Below are 20087 nucleotides of genomic sequence, written 5' to 3' on the forward strand. Positions count from 1 at the left end.
GCCCAACATTAGAAAACTTTATCAGCATCGACCGTCCGTACAATCTGTGCAATTCCGGATAACAGTATATACATGACTGTAGGTCTGTAGGTATACACATCGATGATCGAAGTAGGATATCCTAGTTCCTTCGTGTGATCTCGAACGGAGTTCCGCTTGAAGAAAAGACCCACCTTTGTCCCAAACCGAATACATCGTCTGATGTACTTTTTGAAACCTAGCGACCTTGATGTGAACTGTTTTTGATACGATCAATCATTTTGAGGAAATAAAAGCCTCATATTCAGTGGAAATGAGACACTCTGTACATACACAGGCTTACGGGGCCGACTCAAGCTCCTCAATAGCCGCGGTAATAGCCGTCGTCGTTTTCCTCCGAGAGTTTTCACGTAACTAAGAAAATCTCCACGAGTCGTAGGAAAGAAATTTTCTTATTTTTGCCCGGAGAGTTTTTTCCGATTTTAAAAATCACGCGACGTTGCTTCGAAACTCGCTGGAAAAAAAAAGAGAAATAAAAACGAATCGCTGCCCCAAGAGCCACGGGGAGTGAGTCACCCCAGTTTTTTTCCACGTCTATTGAAGATCGGGCATAACTTAGAAGCTCGGCTTCGACTGAGCTTTGAACACTCGCGAATAAACATTCATTCGGTTGGAAAATTTCGGAGTATTGCGATACGACAATTTGGAATATGGCGACTTGACTGGAATAACGAACTAAAATGAAATATCAGCCTCCGTAACGAGGTGAGTAATCGCCGATATGCGTCGGGGTGAAGAGCTCCCTGGCAGTAAACTCTTCCCCGAACTGCGCCGGGCTCGGCCAAGCCAAAGCCAGAGCCAATGCCTCACCCATCGTCTCCTGGCTCTATCGCCTCTTGGTCTTCAGCGATTGACGTATCGATTTTATCGCAGTGCAGTTGGCGTCTTTCGTTCCCGTGTGTTCCAAGGGCTTCGCGCTTCGTTCCGAACGACTGTTTCCACTTAAAACTGAACAGTCGCTTTCATCGGAAACTCTCAAGTGTAAAGTTCAAAGCTAAAAACAGACTTTTCAGCGAATACCGTAGGCGGATCTACTTGTAACGTGGGGTGAATCTACATCATCTCCGTATAGTAGATAGGAACCATTTTATCGATTTTATCGTAGGAGATGTAAGTTCCGTTTGTTTTTCGTTCGAGCCAAAGCAACTTGAACTGGTGCCTCACCATTTTCCACTTCAACTGTATATTCGCAAATACAACTTTCCCCGCACATTAAAGTTATATACTTCCACGTACCGTACATATATATGTACTATGTACATATATCCCTTTTATAGACACCCGGCTACTCCCGTTCACCCTCGCATTTTGGCCGGACTCGATTTTCGACGAAGATTACCACCTCGTACGATTCGATGAAATCCTCGTACATCATAACTCGCAATTTTACCGCCGCTACGCATCCATATTCTTTTGATGTAATTATTATTCCGATAGACTTGGAAGAATTCGCTTCAAGTATTCATTACACTAGAAAAATATCATCGGTCGATCCTCCGTCACAGGTCGTTGATTACTCTCGCTGGCCACGTCGAGAAAAAAACATTTTGCATTTTCAAAAGCTCCGTCCGTATCCGGTTCCCCACATCAGACAATTTAGGAGAAATGGCTCAGCCGGGGGAGCCGGTAACCTGGTCCTTCTATAAATAATCCGCTGCTATTCGGGGCATTCGATGAAGTGATCGAATTAGATTAATCGAGATAAATTTATCGTAGCTCCGAACGAATTTGCTAGGAAGAATCCTACGGGACCTGCATATATTCTGGTGAGAGAATGAGAATCGAATACCGCATAAAAATCCTGGTGAATTTTTTATTTTCACTCATCCAAGGGCACTTGCAAAATTTGAATCCGTATTTCCCGTGATATCATTGACCTGAAGAAAAAATAAAAATCCACTGGATCATTCTCATTACGAATGAAAAATAGGTTGATCCCTTCTCGAAGTAATCAGCGGACGAAAAATCTCCCTCAAGTGGTGAGCGATCTGGTGCTAGAATACAGTTCCGCTGGAAGGGCAAGTTTTGAGTCTCGGAATAAACTTTTTCGATGCATATTGCATCCATCCAGTATTTGCTAACCGAACGTCGTCAGCGAAATTGACGGTGCCAAATGAATGCCGTATAAATAGATAATACCAAAAAATGTCAGACAGTGCAGGTCCTTGCTGGCATGCGAAGAATAGAACGAAGTCCTATATATCTCCTGATATCTCTTTCCCCCTATATCGGTTAATATCGGAATTTCCCCCGTCGCGCCAGTGCCCCACAATTTCTCTTCTTCTTCTCTCTTTTATCTTTTCGTTTCGCTTCCCAGCATCGGAGGCTCCATATACCTATATCCCCTTGTTCTATAACTGCGGTAAAGGAGAGGGGGTGTTTACAAAGTCCTCTTCATCGACCATCAGCCGTAGAGAGAAGGGGATGAAAGTAAGGGTAAAAGGTTTTGGAAGAGAAGGGATGAAATCGCGGTTACATATACTCGAACTAAATAAAGTGAAAAAATATCTATTCGGTACATTCTCACGAGTTCGCGGTATTTTTATCTCACTCCCGTTCGCGTTTCATCATTTTTATTGAATTTCATTTGTTTGGTCTTTTTTCGCCACCGGAAAAAAAGAGCAACTGCACTCGGACCGAGCGTTTCTGGGATTCCTTCCACCGCGATGATTACAGCGAAGGGAATCACCGCGGAAGTACCCGTCCTACGGCGTATAGAATTGGACAGGGAGGCGAATTGGCGAGTCTTTTGCCGCACGCTCTTCGCCGATCCACCTCTTATTAGTAGCTTCGTTTATTTTAAAGAGATTCGGGTTTTCAGGGTATTTGCTCACGTCACGTCACGAATCCCCGCGATCCTCACCCGCCCCCGAGCTTCCCCTCTCTTCTCGCCTTGCTCCGAGTTGACTTTAGAATGTAACAGGGAGACGAGAATGGGATAAAAAAGAAAAAAGACAGAGATGAAAAGAGATTGGAAAAAAACGAACAAAATAGGGAGAAAATAATGGAAAACAGGGAATTCAAGTGCGAAGCCCATCGTATAACATTACGTCTTCTTTTTTCGGTTACCGCGACGGGGCTTCCCCCCAATTAGGGTGACTTCAGTCACAGTCGTTGCAATTCGTAAAGCTCGCCGCGGAGCAGTCGCCTGAAAACGGTTTGAAATTTTTTCGAGCGAGCTTAAGCCGGCTCGGTCTTGGTCCTCTTTTCCCTTCCTACTGCAGATATATCTCTTTAGTATCTCTTTCGCTCAATAACTTCGCTTCCCCCCCCCCCCCCCCCCCCAATCCCCCTATTCCGCCATCCCTGCAAGTTTCGCTTCTCGTCCGGCGAAGAGTTGTGCTGCTACCGTTCATGGAGCGAGTCAAATCGAACCGGAAATGCTTTCAGCTTATGCCATGACAGGACGGCTTTGGTACGCCGTGGAAATGTATACCTATAGCGGACGTACATACGTGTGTGGATACGGGGATACCTGTATATGCGGGTAGAACATATTGTGCGAAGTTTAACGGCCATATAATAATTCGACGTACGTATCCATAGCTATGGACGTGAGTTCACGCTTGCAGTAAGCCATTTTCTGCGATCAGCAAGTTGCGAATTTCAAGGAACATTTGGTTCGCTTCCAACGGATGAAAAAAAAAGAGAAACAGAGAAAAAAATACTGTCTGATAGAACGGCGTCTTTTATGATCTCGTTTCAATTTTTTTGAGCGCTATATTAGATTGCTAATTGAGTGATCAGGTGGCTCACTAATTACCACTCAGCGTGTGCCAGCTGCCAACTCAACAACAACGTAATAATTACCAGCTTTTTAAAGGACAGTAAAATGAGAGCTTTTTCACAACTGCGTCAACCTGGACCTTAGAGAGGAAGAGCTTTGATTTCTACCTCGGGTTGTCATCGCGACAGGTTTTATAGTTCTTTCTTCGCTCATGCAAATGAGGAGGATGCAACGTGATCCTCGCGGTCACACGATCGAAGATTTTTTGTCATTTTTTCATGCTCTCGTTGAACGAACGACTCATTTTTTTTTTTTTTCTCCAACGACTGCGGTGTCCTTAAACCGATTGTTACAAATTGTATCGAAAGCTGTTACCATCACGCGGACAATTCTCACACATTTCGTGGTAAAATTTGTAGAAAACATTTATCGTGGGATTTTCGCCCTTCTATACTATAACGGTACGAGATCATCCGTCTGGAAAATGAAATTTCTAACAAACCACCAGAAAACAATTGATTTTAATGGGAAAAGAAGTAATCCCCCATTATCCAAGAAACTTCGTTCTCGAACCTCGTGGAATATCTTGGATTTTTTTTAGCTACAAGTGAACCAGTAGGGGCTTCTGATTTTTGCAACACTGTAAACTGCTGTTTTTCAAAAACTCACGTAGTTTTGCGGATGATGTTGGTAAAAAGTGAGGATATAGTCCAGTCGGTTAAACGTAATCGAAAAATAATTCTGGCAAAAGCACTTTCATCGTAATGGAGAAAATAACCTTTGATGCGGGGTAAAAGTTTTTTTCTTCCAGCTAAGCGGGAAATATCATTTGATGAAAAAGATCCGTGCCCTGTGATCAATTAATACTGAATCATGTTATTTACCTACTTTTTATCTAGAATAACCATTTACAAAACTAATACTGAACCCTTTGAGCACACGTGCGGAGTGCCATATTCTCAATTTCACTATTTGCAAGAACAAAAACAAACAGTTCAACGTAACCTGAATGGTCGATTAATTGTTACCTCAAAAAAGCTCATTAACATCGTAAAAATATGCGTAAATTTTTCCGTCGGTTATTAACTATAAATTATTTAACGCGATGATGAATGTTTGAGTAAGTAACTGAATGGTTCTTGCCAAAATATTTTATGGATTTTTTCTCTTCAAATTTGCAAATTCTTTTCAAAAGGCCTGAATATTTCTGTGAAACTTCGAAATGCGCGACGAGAATAGTGAAAAAATCTAACAATCGAATAATAAAATTCTGCGGATCGAGTTGAAAATATTTTCCAGTTGTATATTGACTTCCCGATTCTTTTATTTACCATCGTTGGATGGATGTTCGTTGTGATGATCCCCTTCGCGTTAGCAGCTTCCAGTTTTGATCCCTGCACAGTGTATCACTATACGTAAACAGTCGTGTGTATAGTTGGGAAATTGAGTTGATTTTACTCTTTTGAAATTTGGAACTCTGCAGGGGAATTTTTGCCAGTTGTCGTTCTTTCATTTTCTCTCGATAGGCATTCGCACTAGGCGCACAAATAAGCCTCTACACCAACGCTAGGTACGGACGTGCAGAAAAAAAATGAAAATTTGACAAAAGCCGCGTGCAAACAGAGTGAAAAAAATTTCGTTCCCGATCGATCTCAACCTTGAAATTCTGCTCTCGCACTTTTTAATGAATCCAATTTCTGGGTCAATTTTCACCGCGCCTTCGAAAAGATCGTAATCAAGCATAAAAAACGGCTCGCCGTCACTCCGTTTATTCTAAACTATTTGCTCTTTTAACACGAAAATGTCAACCCTGAAGTATCCACTTATAGATATTTGATCGTACAGTGTCGGAAAATGGCACGAAGCCAAAAACGAACAATTCATCTGTGATAGAAAATGTGCCTGAAACTAATTTATTCTCCCGAAATTCTATATCTGATGCATAAATTGTTCGCGAGCGATTTTTGTTACGAGTTGGCAGGATTTTTAACCGTGAAATTTCATCGAGTCGATCAAGTCGGTGAATTTCAAGAGCCATGTAATTGATGTAATTGATGTACGTAACCCGACGGGTTCAAGCACGCCGCACAGTATCGGACCCAACGCCATTGGTTGACTAGAAAAATAATTTCCGACGAAGGAATGCCGAGATGGAATAATAAGACGCGAAAGGTGTGGCCCTCGCGTCTCGCGGGTGACTCGCCAAACTCGCTCCGGAGGTTTATTAAATATTTAGGAAACTGGATAAAACGTCCCCGTAGACGTGCGTATGTAGGTACATACGTACCTGTGTGAGATGTATGGAAATTTTGAGGGGTGGTAGCTAAAACAACCGCGCACAGTCGCTTGTACAGCGCGAAACGGACGTACGAAAATTCTAGCGGAATTTTTCGAATTCGTATCAAGTGTATTTTGGATACGTATAAAATCAGCAGACGTTCACCGTACCAAATTGCTAAACGGAGACCGCAAAAACTATTTTATACGGTTCGCATATACATATGCATAGGTTACATATACAACATGATGAAATTCACGACGAGTCAAAGAATGCGACCGTGCAGAGGTCACCTAACATAAACGACGGGGCGCGTGACTTTACAGATGTAGCCATGGCCTCGAATGTCCAACACCCACTAATAATTCGTATACGAGGTGTGTCAAGTGGTGGATAAATCCAAGTTCTTTGGCAAACTATTCCCGCAATAATGTGGCGGTATAGTTCTCACACTTTGCGGAGGACAAAATTCTTCTCCGAGCGACACCTCGTCGGTTTCGGAATCTCGTTTCCTTCCACCGTAGATATACTTTCACCGGATGATACGCACGTCATGGGACGGATGTCGATATTATTCGCTATACTTGAGTGGTAATTTAGTCACGAGATTCAATTCCCCAGTTTTTGTTAGACGCAATTATATTCCTGCTCAAGATTTTTTTGCTCTTAACTATTCGCAATTTTATCCGTGAACATCGCCCGGTGGCCATCTCCGACCTGGACACGAGCAGGACTTTGTCAGTTCTCGGGATTTCAATCTGAAGTTCACATCGGTAATTCTTGATAAGATGATGCGAAAAACTGATAATCCGAAACTTTGGATCTCACCGTATATGTGCGCCCTGCGAACGGATATTTTTAAGTCACATAACATCCGAATCCTTGTTCCAAAATGAGGTTGAGCGGGGGGTTTGTACAGTAGCGTCGTTATACACGCTGTATATCAGGTGCAGACCGTCTCATGTGCACGTACATATGTAGGTACGTATTTATACATCTACATGCACTTGTTTGTGTGTATATAATTATATGTATATTGGGGAGGCGGACGGAGTTAAGCCGGTGACATAGGTCTCGGTGGAACGTTTGGGAAAATTGTATATGCGGGGTGGAAATGCAAGATTTCAGAGTAGGGGGAATAGGTCAGAGAGGAAAAGGGGCAGGGATCAGGAAGAAGAGGACGAGAGAATAACGACGGCAAGGGCGCGTATCTACAGGGCGAGGGTTGGTTCGCTTACAAGATTCATCCTTTCTCCTACAAGAAGACGACTCGACTTTCCATCCCGCGTGAAAATTCAATCTAAAACCTGACTGTGCATTGTTGGGATTGCTCGTCCGCAGGATTCCTGGGGTTAACTTTGAGAAGTTGGCTACCGACGGGTTACCGTTCAAACCGCACTCGACGCGTTCTACGTGTTTTCGAGTGACGGGACTCCGCGTCGTTCTCACCTCCACTTTTCAAAACCGCGCGCACCGCTCGTGTAGTTCGTTCCATACACAATACGTACGTTAGACAACAAAAATACACCATCGCTGTGTAGCGCATGAACTTGACACCCTCAAAGTCACGTACATCCGAGGGGAAGTTTCTTCACATCGTGACAAAACGCGAAAAGCGTTCGAAATCAATTCACCCAAACGACACGCGTGGGCCTCCGGCTGTACGGCGTCATTTTGCAGAAGAGAGAAAAAAGCCCCCCTCAACCTTTGTATGCGGACTCCGAATAGACCTTCGAATAAAATTTTCACCTCTCCCCAGCTTGACTAGAAAAAATGGCGCATTTGCTCTCTCGCATTTTCATTTTTATTCCCTCTATATGTGTATTTTCATTCTCTTTTTTCTCTTAGGTCTGTTACGTTTTTTCTGTCCACGCTGTCTTCTCTTTTTATCGAGGGACTGGAGGCAGATGCTACCGTCGCAAAATATATACCATATGCGGATAATCTGATCGAGTGATACACCGAAATTTGATTATTGAGAATAGAAATCAGAACCTGCGGGTCACAGGACGCGAGTTTAATCAGATATACCATACAATAGACAAAAAATTATACGATCCAGTGTGCATTCAATTTTGCTGGGCCTCGAGATATTCTCTGCTAATTGTTACACGGAATACGTTTTGTTTAATTTCTAATCTCAAGTTTCAAAAAGATTATATTCAGTCTCGCATACATATTCGTGTCTAGATGTGTTATCAATCGTTAATTTCAGAAAAAGCGATATAATACAAATCAAAAAAATCATTATTTGTATTATCGGAATGTATTATGAATATATCTATATACAGAGAGAAAGTAACGCCATCTGTAGGCGTCATCGAGTAGTTTTTAGTGGTGAAATATGTTGATATACAACAAATGTATTTATCAATGCGTGGTTGGATTGTATCTAAAAATCCACCAAAAAACGCCTCGGGTATTAGAAGCATATTTGTATCCATAAATCGAATGTATCCATAAAGAATTTCAAATGAAAAACTTTAAATGCAATTAAAACGAAAAAATTGTAATAAAAAATCCTTGTTTGTCTTCTTTTTCTGTTTAATGTAATCTTCATATTCGTTATTAAATAAATGTTCTTCGATAATTAAAGCATACTTTCATTTTCGAGAGTAATAATACGATTCGCGAGCTACCACAAATTTATACTTTTAGCTAGTTCATGAAAAAGTTCATCTTCAAGTATTTCAAAATGAAGAAAATTCTTCTTCAATCAGTTGAACCGATAGATCGTTTTGTATGATTGGAATAAAACTTTGAATACTTAATTCGAATATAAAATTCTCGAATATCGAAAATTTCAAAATTATAAGTTCTTTCGGTCGGCTTCTCTTCATGATTCAGTCTAATGGACACTCTCAGCTGTACGTACGTTGTACATTTTTACCACGCGTCACAAATTGACGATGTACGAATCGATTCTCACCCAACACCTTCGCCTTTGATAAAACTCGGAACGATAATTATAAGCTTAATCGAATTCGGATGGGGAGGCCAAAAAATGATCTCGTTACAGTCGTTAGCCAAAAGATCAGCTACCGAGAAAAGGGGTTCACGGGTACGTTCGATTATACGCGAGGCCTGCAGGATATTTTGAGACTGTATTCCACCGATTGCTCATTCCAATCTCGAATCCCGATTAACAAGGTACTCCTCGGAGAGCCTGAAATAATTAAAAAAGTCTTCGTCCCTTGGGCATACTGATTTGCATTTTTTCAACGAATTAAATCAAAAATAAATGAACGTATATTTGAATAAAGAACGAGGAAATGTCCACTCCATGTCCTCTTTATGCTCGCGGTATCTTCGGAAAAAATGAACGAAAACACGTATCCTGGATCCCAGAATCAGCGAACGTGTGAAATTCACGTGTGTATGTGCCACTGCCAAAGAGACTGAACTGTTGAAAACGTAAACTCGATAAACTCTGTTTCAGCTGGTCGAAAGTTTAGTCGTTATTACGCGTAACAGCTGCGTAACTGTGTAAATGCATTTGTCACAGTTTGTCGGGTGAATTCAAAATTGAATAAACCTGTGAAGCACGCTGCGATAAAAGCCAGAATTCATTCCAAAGTATACCTATACAACTTTGAATCGTCGTCGTTTGTTACGCGGATGATACGTTGAACTACACTTTGATTGTTATAACCAACTTTGGTCACCATTTTCATTAAACAGTTGACGTAATTAGCTGTCGACGCGATACGAGAGAGATTTCGGGGCGGTCGAGAATTATTACCGGGGAAATTGGACCGATACGTTTGAGCTAAGAGTACACATTCTCGGATGTACTTTTATGAACTCTTGCAGCGTTTGCCTTCGGGTAAGAATAGTCGTTTAAAATCGCCGGGTGTGAACCAGTTGACGTTCGCCAAACCGAATAATACTTTTGCAGCATCTCCGAGCACCTTGAAGTATATCGTCGCGTACGCGGGCAATGATTGAAATATATCTAAATTCGAACCTCAGGTAGCGTCGTTCATTGTTAATTGGACGACAATAGTCAATCAGAGCCGGGCTTGCACCCTGCTCTACGTAGCTTTGTTTCTACAGCCGCGCGCGGTACGCCCAGTATTGTTATGCAGCGTCCAACACGGGTTCTACACGGGTAAACTAATCGTCGAATAAATAAGTCATACGCAAATTGATAATCAAAGACAAGAACACCGGTATGAATTTACTGCCGCATGTAGTACCGTACGAAACAGGATCACGCGGAAGAACCATTTTGTGTAAAAGTTGCTTCATCGAAATGAAATGAAAATCAGCGGAGTCTCGGTCAACGAATAACGGATAACTATATTCTTTTTCAAAATTTCGGAATCGGACGTAGCGGCATAGAACATTCTACACATTGAAGGTCCTAAATTTTCTCTGGCCTCAGGCTATTATAGGTACGAAGTTAAGAGCTGCGTATAGTTCGGAATGATCTGGAGCTAGATTTGTAAAAAATTTCGAAATCCCTCGTCTTCGATTGTTCTCGAAAAACCGAAAATCAACGACCGACTCTTGTTTGTAGTGATTAAATTAAATACAGAAGAACAACAGACCGATTGATTTTTTATACGTAATCGGTTTGTAATCAGGTGGAACGGGCGAAGGACGAAACGGGCCGGGCGGGCGGGCTGGCCCCACCATCTGTCTACGGTCACAATCCTGGAGTATCAGGTTCTGGGTCAGGGTCTGGCTCCAAGATGGTTCTGGGGCCAGATTCCGGAAGCAGCGCGCCATCATCAGTCCCCCATTCCCTGGCAACTTCGCGAGACGACGAAGACGACGATGATGAGGACAGCAGCTCTCGTAGGCACGGGGGTTCGAGGTCAGTTGTTCTGATATTTGAAAACAATTACCCCGTCGATGCTCTCACCAGTTTTGAATCCGTCGATGTAGAGCGGATATATGATGTTCGCAGTTCCCCTTATATTTTAGTGTTGTCGATAGTTGGGACGAGAAATCTGCAGGACATTTCCATGTCCAATCATCACCCAGCCTGATCATTGAATTTTTATTTCTCTCGTTCGTTCTTTGCTCTCTATCGTATACGCGTAGTGATGTAATGAGATGATATCTGCAGCCAAAAAATGATTTATTTGGTGAAGAGCTTCGTAATTCAATTTCTTATATTGTGTGGTCGGTGGATTTAAGGAATGAAGGTCGGAATAAAGTTACCGGAAAGAATCCAATGACTTGTATAATGGTCAGAGTCAGGGGCTGGGTGACTCGGCACAGAATGTCCCGTGTCATACAGGTAGGGGCAGAGGGAGCCGGAGGGCAAAACGGGGTAGGCGTTTTGTACAATTGGTTTTATCAACTTCATTTTGTTTTTAGGATTTCTTTTTTCTTCACTTTCTTAGAGAGTGCCCCGTTCTGTCCCAACATTGTTTTTTTCTTCTCATGGTAACTGAAAATCTTTCTCATTTACTTGAAATACAAATAAGAGAAAGAAGTTCGGCTTTTCTTAAGTGCCCTGTTTTGCCCCCTCCCTTCATCCCTAGATGATGGTTCGGTAAAAAAAAGTTTGAGATGTAGATCGGATGCCGATGATTTGAAATCGATGATCCGTTTCAGAATGTTTGGTTTTTTATCTGCTACAATTCGTTGATCAATCACGGCATGATAGATGTATATTGTAGTGCTGCACAAAAATACAAAAGCACTCCAGTGGAGAATTGTATTTAATCAAAGTCGTCGTTTGTTCAACCTCGAAAGCACACCACCACTTTCGTTTTTCAATTAAAACGAATAAATAAATAAATCAATAGAAAAAAAATGAAAAAAAAAAAAAAACAATTCAACTCAAAACGAACGATTCGTCAGTGTTCTATGGCAGGTAGTATTGTTATAGCAAATTGAATGATAGCAAATTGTCTCCCATGTCAATGAAATCGTAAAGCGGGAATGGGTCCATAAAATCCACCGTACATTTAAATGTGGGTGGAAATTTAACTAGGCCTCCGATGGCTTGATATTCCAAAGATATAATTATCGCAAGATTAAATAACACGCGTCACATGATATTCCGAGATCAACGATGTTATTTTGCCATTTATTATAATACGTGAAAATATTACTTCAATTTTACGAATCCGGAATGTCCAAGTGTTGGATAGAAATTTTGAAGAAATTATTCTACATGGCGAATGGACATTGTGTTATCATTATTGTAACATCACCACGTACTGTTCTTATGACTAAAATTACGGTGGATAAATAACGATCGGTTATAACATCGGTCTAAATTTCTTCACCCATTCATCACATTCAGAGGAATATTCCGCAAAAGCTATCAGAATATTGTTGTATTCGCAAAAAACAATTACGTTGTCATGTTAACAATAAATGCATTTGATCCGAGCAACATAATAATTTTTTTTTTTTCAAATTCTTCGTAAATTTAGCAAGAAAACTTTGTTAATATCTTACACCAACGATTGTATCGTTCAATCTCATAATAACGATGAGTTTATAGTCCATGTAACGAAACTTAATTCAAATTTTTTAATTCGATCTAAATTGCTTTTTTCTAGTTTCTCAAGAGAAAATTTAATTAATGTATAAAACGCAGAACACTTTGATGGGTTATGGATACCTGTAACTAACATAAAATATTCACAAAGAGGTATCGGTACCTCCTCATTTTTCTAAGTTTACCTTGGAAATGAAAAAAAAAATCAATAGGGAAGCGTTTTTAAACGAAGCCTTGAGTTTTCAAAGAAGCTTTAGATTCGTTACATCTATAAACAAGCGACCAACTGGATTTGAAATGCGCATTTTCAAATTATGGAAGAACATTTTCTTTTCTTTTGCGAAATTCCAACCTCCTCGGGATATCGTTAAAAAAACTTCTGTGGCCTGACCTTTTCCGAGGGCTATTTTGTTGCGACAAAGGGCAACAAAATGAGATATTGGAACATCTTTTTGAATCGGTTTACTGCCCAATTCCGTAAAAGGATGACCTGCAACAATTTTCCATCATACCGTACAGGAGATGCTGGAATTTGAAACACTTATTTCGTGTATGACTATGTAGTAAATTACCTAATTCATGTTTGAAGAGAAAAACAGAGAAAAAAAAGAAGCAGGTGGTACCGCGCTCGCAACAGATAGACAGATAGAGAAACAGCCAGCCCGGCCACTGCACGGGCTTTTATATGTCATTCACAGGTATTCAAAAAGGTACAACCTGCACCGGCGGCCTTCGCTACAGAAATCCATGAGCAACGGTTTCGGTGCGACGTCAACTTCAAACTCATTGGATAGCGCGGGGGAAGCAGCAGGTGCTGAAGCTGCAAAACGACCCCGAAGTACTCGAGGTTCTCAAAAATGGAGCAACGTACGCGCGGTGATGACGCTTTATTCGTCGCTTCGTAAGATCAAGAGGTACCTGCAGGTTCTTGTTGCGATGGATGGTACCTTCTGACCTTCAATTCGAACTTCAAACACTATTTGACAACACTCTACTATTCGAGGCAACCCTCCCATGGCTAACGGGTACTCTGGACTGTCTTCTACTACAATCTACATTCTACATTATACTACTACTACTGCTACTACTATTACTACTACTGCTACTACCGCTACTACTGCTACTTCACTCGTTTGTTATTATTTTGTTCCTCACTATTATTATTTTCATTATCCTTCAAAATGATTATCACTGTTGTTGTCGTTGTTGTTGTGGATGTTGTTGTTGTTGTTATCATCATTATTATACATACATACCTCTTCAATTGTACATCTGAACACTGATATCACTTATACCTATAGGTATACATACATACAATACTTCTTTTCAGTACTAATTATTTGCATTTACCGCATTTATTCTGTAACAATATGAATAAGTAGAATTGAAGATATTTCGGCCATGTATACTATTTTATACTATTTTAGTAGCTATACTTACTATAGTCTGACAACTTTTCAATCAGATCGTTCCGTTTTTCAAAATCTCTGCGTTTTTTGTTTATTTGAGAAAGCCTCACAAATTTTTGACGTGATCAGATTTGAGAATTCTTATGAACACGTGAAAATCACAAGATTAATTAGAGAAAAAATTCGAAATTCATGTCAAAAAATTTGTCACCGTGATCTTTACGCGTATGCGAGGTAGTCCAAGTTCAGATTCCATCCCGGCTTTCAATTAGATCGATCTAAAGAAACAAAAACTTGCTTTTCTTCGATCAAGCTGAGTCAGTTGACTGTAATTTTAATAGAAATAAAATTTTCTCTACGGTAGATAGAAGTGTAGTGCAGTAGGCTCATGAGAACTGTATAATAGTGAAATACAGATGTCTGATTAGTTGTTAGAAGTATCATGAAGTATGCTGTTATGTGTGTGTATAAAAAGCAAATAAAAAAATATCTATGTAATTAAATTAACACGGTAAAAATAATGAATGTATCGGAAAAGTGAATCAATATGTCACAAATTTTCCGATATTCTGTAAATGATTTGCGATAGCTTCCGTCGTTTTCGATTGGATGAAGTTCGATCACGTATCGATAAATTTATGTGTAATGATTGTAAAATTGTACATCATTCTTCGTAAATATAACCCAATCACAACGACCACCGGGTGTTCTATGGATCTATCAAGCTCGAAACACCTTCTAAGGTTTCGTTGCTTTCTTATTCCGAAATCTTATCTTTCTTTAAATACATTCATTCAATTGTGTACTTTCTTCCTCATGGCGTCCGCACCTCTCAGTAAGGTCGAGCCATCGTTATTACCGTTTACCTAGTAGTTTGCATATAAATTCATTAACTATACAGAACTCAACGAACTTCCTCATTATTGTACACCACCCTCGTTAGTGAACAAAGTTTCATCTTTTCTGACTGCTGCGCAGTCCTTTTGTCTCGCTAATTCAATAGGAGATCAATCGATTGGCAAGAAACAATCGTGCAGAGGTGTATAGTATGAGCAGTGTACCGAAATTAGTGATGCTGAAAATGATTCGTTTGTTATTCATTTATTCGGTCATTGATTATCGACTGTTCATTCATTTATTCAATCATTTTTTATCTATTCATCGTTTTTTAATAGGCAAAACGGTCGATTACAATGAAAATCATAAGTGAATATGTATTTGTGTGATGATGTGATTGTCGATAGCGTTAATACAATGGTTGACTTTGTTAGGTATTATGTAATAATTATAGTTTTTGCAATTTGTGGTATATACGGAATATGGGGAATTTTATACGAGCGTGCTGAAGTATCCTATATGTATACTAGGATATGTTAAAGTTGTATTACATGTGATTTACTAGATGATTATCTATACAATGATGGCCAGTAATTAATTTCTGTTACATAATTATCTATCGTTTGTGCTCTAGATTATCTGTCTCCGTCCATCTGTCTGTGTTTCTGTTTCTGTCTATCTGTCTGTCTCATTCATCTGAAACTGTCGCTATTTATACATATAGTTATATATGTTATGCATATATAACCATTAATTATCTATAAGCAACTAATATATTTAACTTTTGTCCCTATACCTATATATTCTGAAACTACAGTTAATTCAATTTTTACAATTTTCCTCCTCAATCGAAGTAAACTTTGCATTTGAACAAAGCTAGTCGGAGCTTGACGGAATAACATTAATTCCTACACGGTCTACTTAATTTTTATTGGAGGTTTACCAGCATGCTATTAGTATCGAAACAATACCGGTTTGTATTCCAATCAATGAATCAATTCGTGCAGTTCGTATACGAAGATCAACAACGATATAAAATAAGCGAGCGTATTTCGTTGCCATCGAACTGTGACAAGACCAGCTAAAAAATCATACGATCGACCGATACCGATGCGAATCGAATCAAGGGTAAAAGACTGTGACACCCACGACTTTGGACATCAAATCAATGAGATCTTACTTTCAGTTTTACAGATTTTTTCTACGTATCTGGCGCTAATCGATGTGATCAGGTATCGTAGGTAGGAGATTGAATTTACAAAGGATCGGATGAAGAAATCTCAATGAATCTTGGCGAAAGTATCAAAAATAAATTAATTAAGTAACAACAAATGAAGGGAATCTGGACGTCATCGGTCAACTTCACCCTACGGATAATTTGTCAGTTGTTTCTATTCTCGGTAATAACAATTATCCAGGTATACGCTCATCGCAAACGACATTTCCGCGTTTGTTCATTTCCCGACACAGTCATATTCACCGGGGGTGGATATTTTTTTTTCTTTATTCTTTGTCTCTCTCGTAGCTACCCCTCAACGCCGCTGTCATATCCGCTCATCCCTCGCCGACGTACTCCACCTGACACATTTACACGTACATTTATTAAAAACGCGCTAACAATATCGTACCGCAGGAGGGCCTTCTGCTTTGTATTTTTATACGAATAAAACTTGATTAATTCCCCCTCGTATCTTCGGAACAAGAGTAATTTGCTCGCGACTTAACGTTGTGAATACATTCGAGTCAACACGACGTCGGTACGTTGTATCTTTCGCGTATTAATCATTGAGCTTCAACAATTTTATCGTTTACGTTCGACCGTAGTGAAAATTTTCTTTAGAACAATTCATCTGAGAAAATATCGAGAGCCGATATATACAGCTGTTGCGACACGAACGAGATGGATCGGATTTAAATTAATATGAGTTTGTGAAAAAAGCGCGTACGACGAAATGTGTCTTTTTCACTGTTCCGAGTATTCGATGTTCGGATAATTCAATGACGTTCAGATTTATTTTTCAAGTTTTTTAGTGGCTATACTTTGAATTGGTGTCCGGGTTTGCGTACACGGGTAATATTCTCGGTTCATGTACGGGGAATAAATCTCGGAATAAATTAATAATGAATCCGAACGGTATGGAAAGCAAAGATACGTAGACGGCTGGAAATGAATCTATAAATCCTTGTATAAATACAAATCTTTCGAGTTTATGCTTGTGTTTGAAATATAAACTCTTGAACTTTTTAGAACGAAAAGTAATCAACGGTGGATGAAACTCCGGACTACCGTTCAGCTATCATCGGCGATATCGACGATTCAAAAGAAGCCTCCATTAAAACGCGAAGATTCATTTCTAAAGCGATTCTCGACCCGTCAGATACCGGAGAGTCAAGAAACTTTGGACACCGCCGAAGGTGAAGGCGATGCGACCGACGACAAGGATTCAGGGAGGCGACGGCGAAGACCTCGTAGGCCTCAACGACCTCCAAAGACCGTTGTGAATCCCGACGAGAACTTTTATTATTATTGGTTGATGCTTTTATCGACCTGTGTTCTTTATAATTTGTGGACACTTATAGTAAGACAAAGTCTACCGGAACTTCAGGCACTCGCACCTGCGGCCTGGTTGGCGTGTGACGGATTTACAGATATTGTTTTTTTTCTCGACGTTGGTGTACAGTTCAGAACGGGATATTTGGAGCAAGGACTTATGGTGTATAACAGTAAAAAGTTAGCAGGACATTATTTCAAATCGAAGTCGTTTATATTAGATCTTCTGGCGCTGCTACCGTTGGATTTGTTGCAAGTGAATCTCGGTAGTAATCCATTGTTAAGGTTTCCTAGATTTTTAAAAGTGTATCGAGTTTACGACTACTATTACATGGTGGAGTCGCGGACGGTGTATCCAAATTTTTGGAGAGTTTTAAATCTAATTCACATTTTATTGATACTCGCTCATTGGTTCGGCTGTTTCTATTATTTGTTAAGCGAAGCCGAGGGCTTCCAAGGCGACTGGGTATACCCTTACAGGCCAGGGGAATACGCAACTTTGACGAGAAAATATTTGGGATCACTTTATTGGTCTACCTTAACATTGACCACCATCGGCGACTTGCCCACACCAGAAACTAACGCCGAGTGAGTCCTTTTACGGTATATTTATATTTAGTCTTTCATTAGATTCCATACTTAGAACTCACCATATTTCATTTGAAAAAAAAAAAGACAAAAAAACCGATGTAATGGAATCCAGGCACCCTGATGAATATTTAGTTCCATTCGAAAGTCTGCGGTACAGACGACCATCTATCGAGCATTCGTTCGCATTGACACACATTTTGTTCCTTCTTCTTTTTTTAAAAAAAAAAAATGTAAAAATAATTTCAACACACTTCATCAAAAATAATACCTCAAGTATTTTCTTGAGAGGCTTCCTTGCGAATATTCCATTACATCCAAAGTTTTCTTTAGCAAACTAGTGCTTAGGAATTAGAATGGTGAGTGGCGTGTTGTTGTGTTGGCAGAGTCATGGCGGGCGGCAATCCCCGGAGCCTCGCTCGACGTGGCCGACTGTCCCGGCTTCTGCAGTTCAAGCATAATGGAGGGTATCTGTATCGTTCCCCAAATATATAAGACAACCTTCTAATAAAAGTCGAGGAAACACATTTAGACTAAAAGAATCTATAAACACCAGTATTCATAGTCGCTACGATCGAACTAATCTCATACGTTATATGTATCATGTATATATGCTGTATATCACTTCCGGATTTGTAGTCAACAAAATAATATGCTGTTATACGACGCATATGGAAGTTTCAACAACAATTCAGTAGAAAAGGAATTTATTCAATGAAATCCATGGTAGTATGACGATCCATATAATTGGGGGCGGAGTGTAGAGAACGCTCGAATTTCGTAAATTGGAATCACTAGAATGTCTGGCGATATCTTCGGCAGCCGTATGAATATATCGATAACAATTCATTGAACCGATCAATTTCAAACAAATCTTGTTGTTGTGGCGACTGGAGAATTGGCCTAACATTTCTTTTGGTATTTAAAATCTGAGACGATTTTATCGGTTCCAGAGTGAACGAGTTTTGTTATGACACGGAAAAAATTTGCAACTCGATATCAACTCGCACGTCGCGTTACTTTCACCGTCTTTCTATAGGTTTTGAAAACAGCTTTTATACGTGAACCGCCAAGTACCTAGATCTAAAAGTACCCGGTATGACGGTAGAGTGCTTGCGAGTAGAAGTTGTAAAACGAATTTCGGTTTGATTGTCAATATTCAAAATGCTGACTCTAAAATTCAGCATAGCCAGACCAATTGACGGGCGCAACGTCTGCAATAAATTCGAACTCAATTCAATTTACCGTACTATCGGCGAGATATATTATTCCGATAACCACAAACCATGCCCTAAAAATATACAAGTCGAATTTCAAAAATCTGTCCGTCTTCTTCATTCCCTCGCTCTTTTGCTTTTTTTCGTAGCCGCAAATCTGTCCGTTTGGTGAACGGACCTAATGACAGAGGTAGAGTGGATTGAATTTCAGGTTCCAAAAAAACCGATAAAGTACGCCGTCATATTTGAGAATCGGGAAACCGTGCGTTGACTATGAATACCGGTATATCGAGAAATCACACAGTCGTATATGAATGAGAAAAGAAAAGACATAACCAGGCAAGTAATAAGGGAGTAAGAATGAAATCTCGGAAAGATATTGGAGAAAAGAAACAAAATAAAAAAAAACAAAACAAAACAAAACAAAACAGACAATGATGTTAAAGAAGAGGTGAAGAAAGGCTCTGGCGGGGGCCGCTCGCCATATCGCAACAACTTTACCTTCTCAACTGATTGATTATCCCACTGGTTTGCAGATACGTCTTCACCATTGTCAGCTACCTCATCGGAGTGTTCATATTCGCAACCATCGTTGGCCAAGTTGGAAACGTAATAACGAACCGAAACGCCAATCGTTTGGAGTTCGAAAGGCTCCTGGACGGAGCAAAGACTTATATGAGGCATCATAAAGTTCCAGGAGGAATGAAACGGAGAGTTTTAAGATGGTACGATTACAGCTGGTCACGCGGAAGAATTCAAGGTGGAGGCGACATCAACACGGCTCTTGGATTACTACCAGATAAATTAAAGACTGAACTCGCGTTGCACGTCAATTTGTCCGTCCTAAAAAAAGTTACCATTTTTCAGGTGAGCCATCACGTTACCACTATGCACCTATACATATATTATTCCATGTTACAGTAGTTTGAAAGTCAAATTCGGTTACACCACCGGCGTACATACCTACACATA

General features: G+C 40.1%; 1 protein-coding gene across 3 annotated transcripts in view; it reads left to right on the forward strand.

Annotated features, from left to right (window-relative positions):
• Positions 1-20087, forward strand: part of LOC105683085 — a 52694-nt gene that overhangs the window by 26521 nt on the left and 6086 nt on the right. Inside the window, exons 3-7 of one of the 3 annotated variants that reach the window (XM_048649970.1) lie at positions 10634-10866; positions 13212-13427; positions 17008-17898; positions 18285-18365; positions 19652-19982. In XM_048649970.1, the coding sequence (XP_048505927.1) occupies positions 10634-10866; positions 13212-13427; positions 17008-17898; positions 18285-18365; positions 19652-19982 (1752 nt within the window). The remainder of the gene's footprint in view (positions 1-10633; positions 10867-13211; positions 13428-17007; positions 17899-18284; positions 18366-19651; positions 19983-20087) is intronic. The other 2 variants (XM_048649971.1, XM_048649972.1) reach the window with 2 other exon arrangements.

Source organism: Athalia rosae, chromosome 2 (assembly GCF_917208135.1).
Source record: "Athalia rosae chromosome 2, iyAthRosa1.1, whole genome shotgun sequence".
In the NCBI taxonomy this organism is placed as follows: domain Eukaryota; kingdom Metazoa; phylum Arthropoda; class Insecta; order Hymenoptera; family Athaliidae; genus Athalia; species Athalia rosae.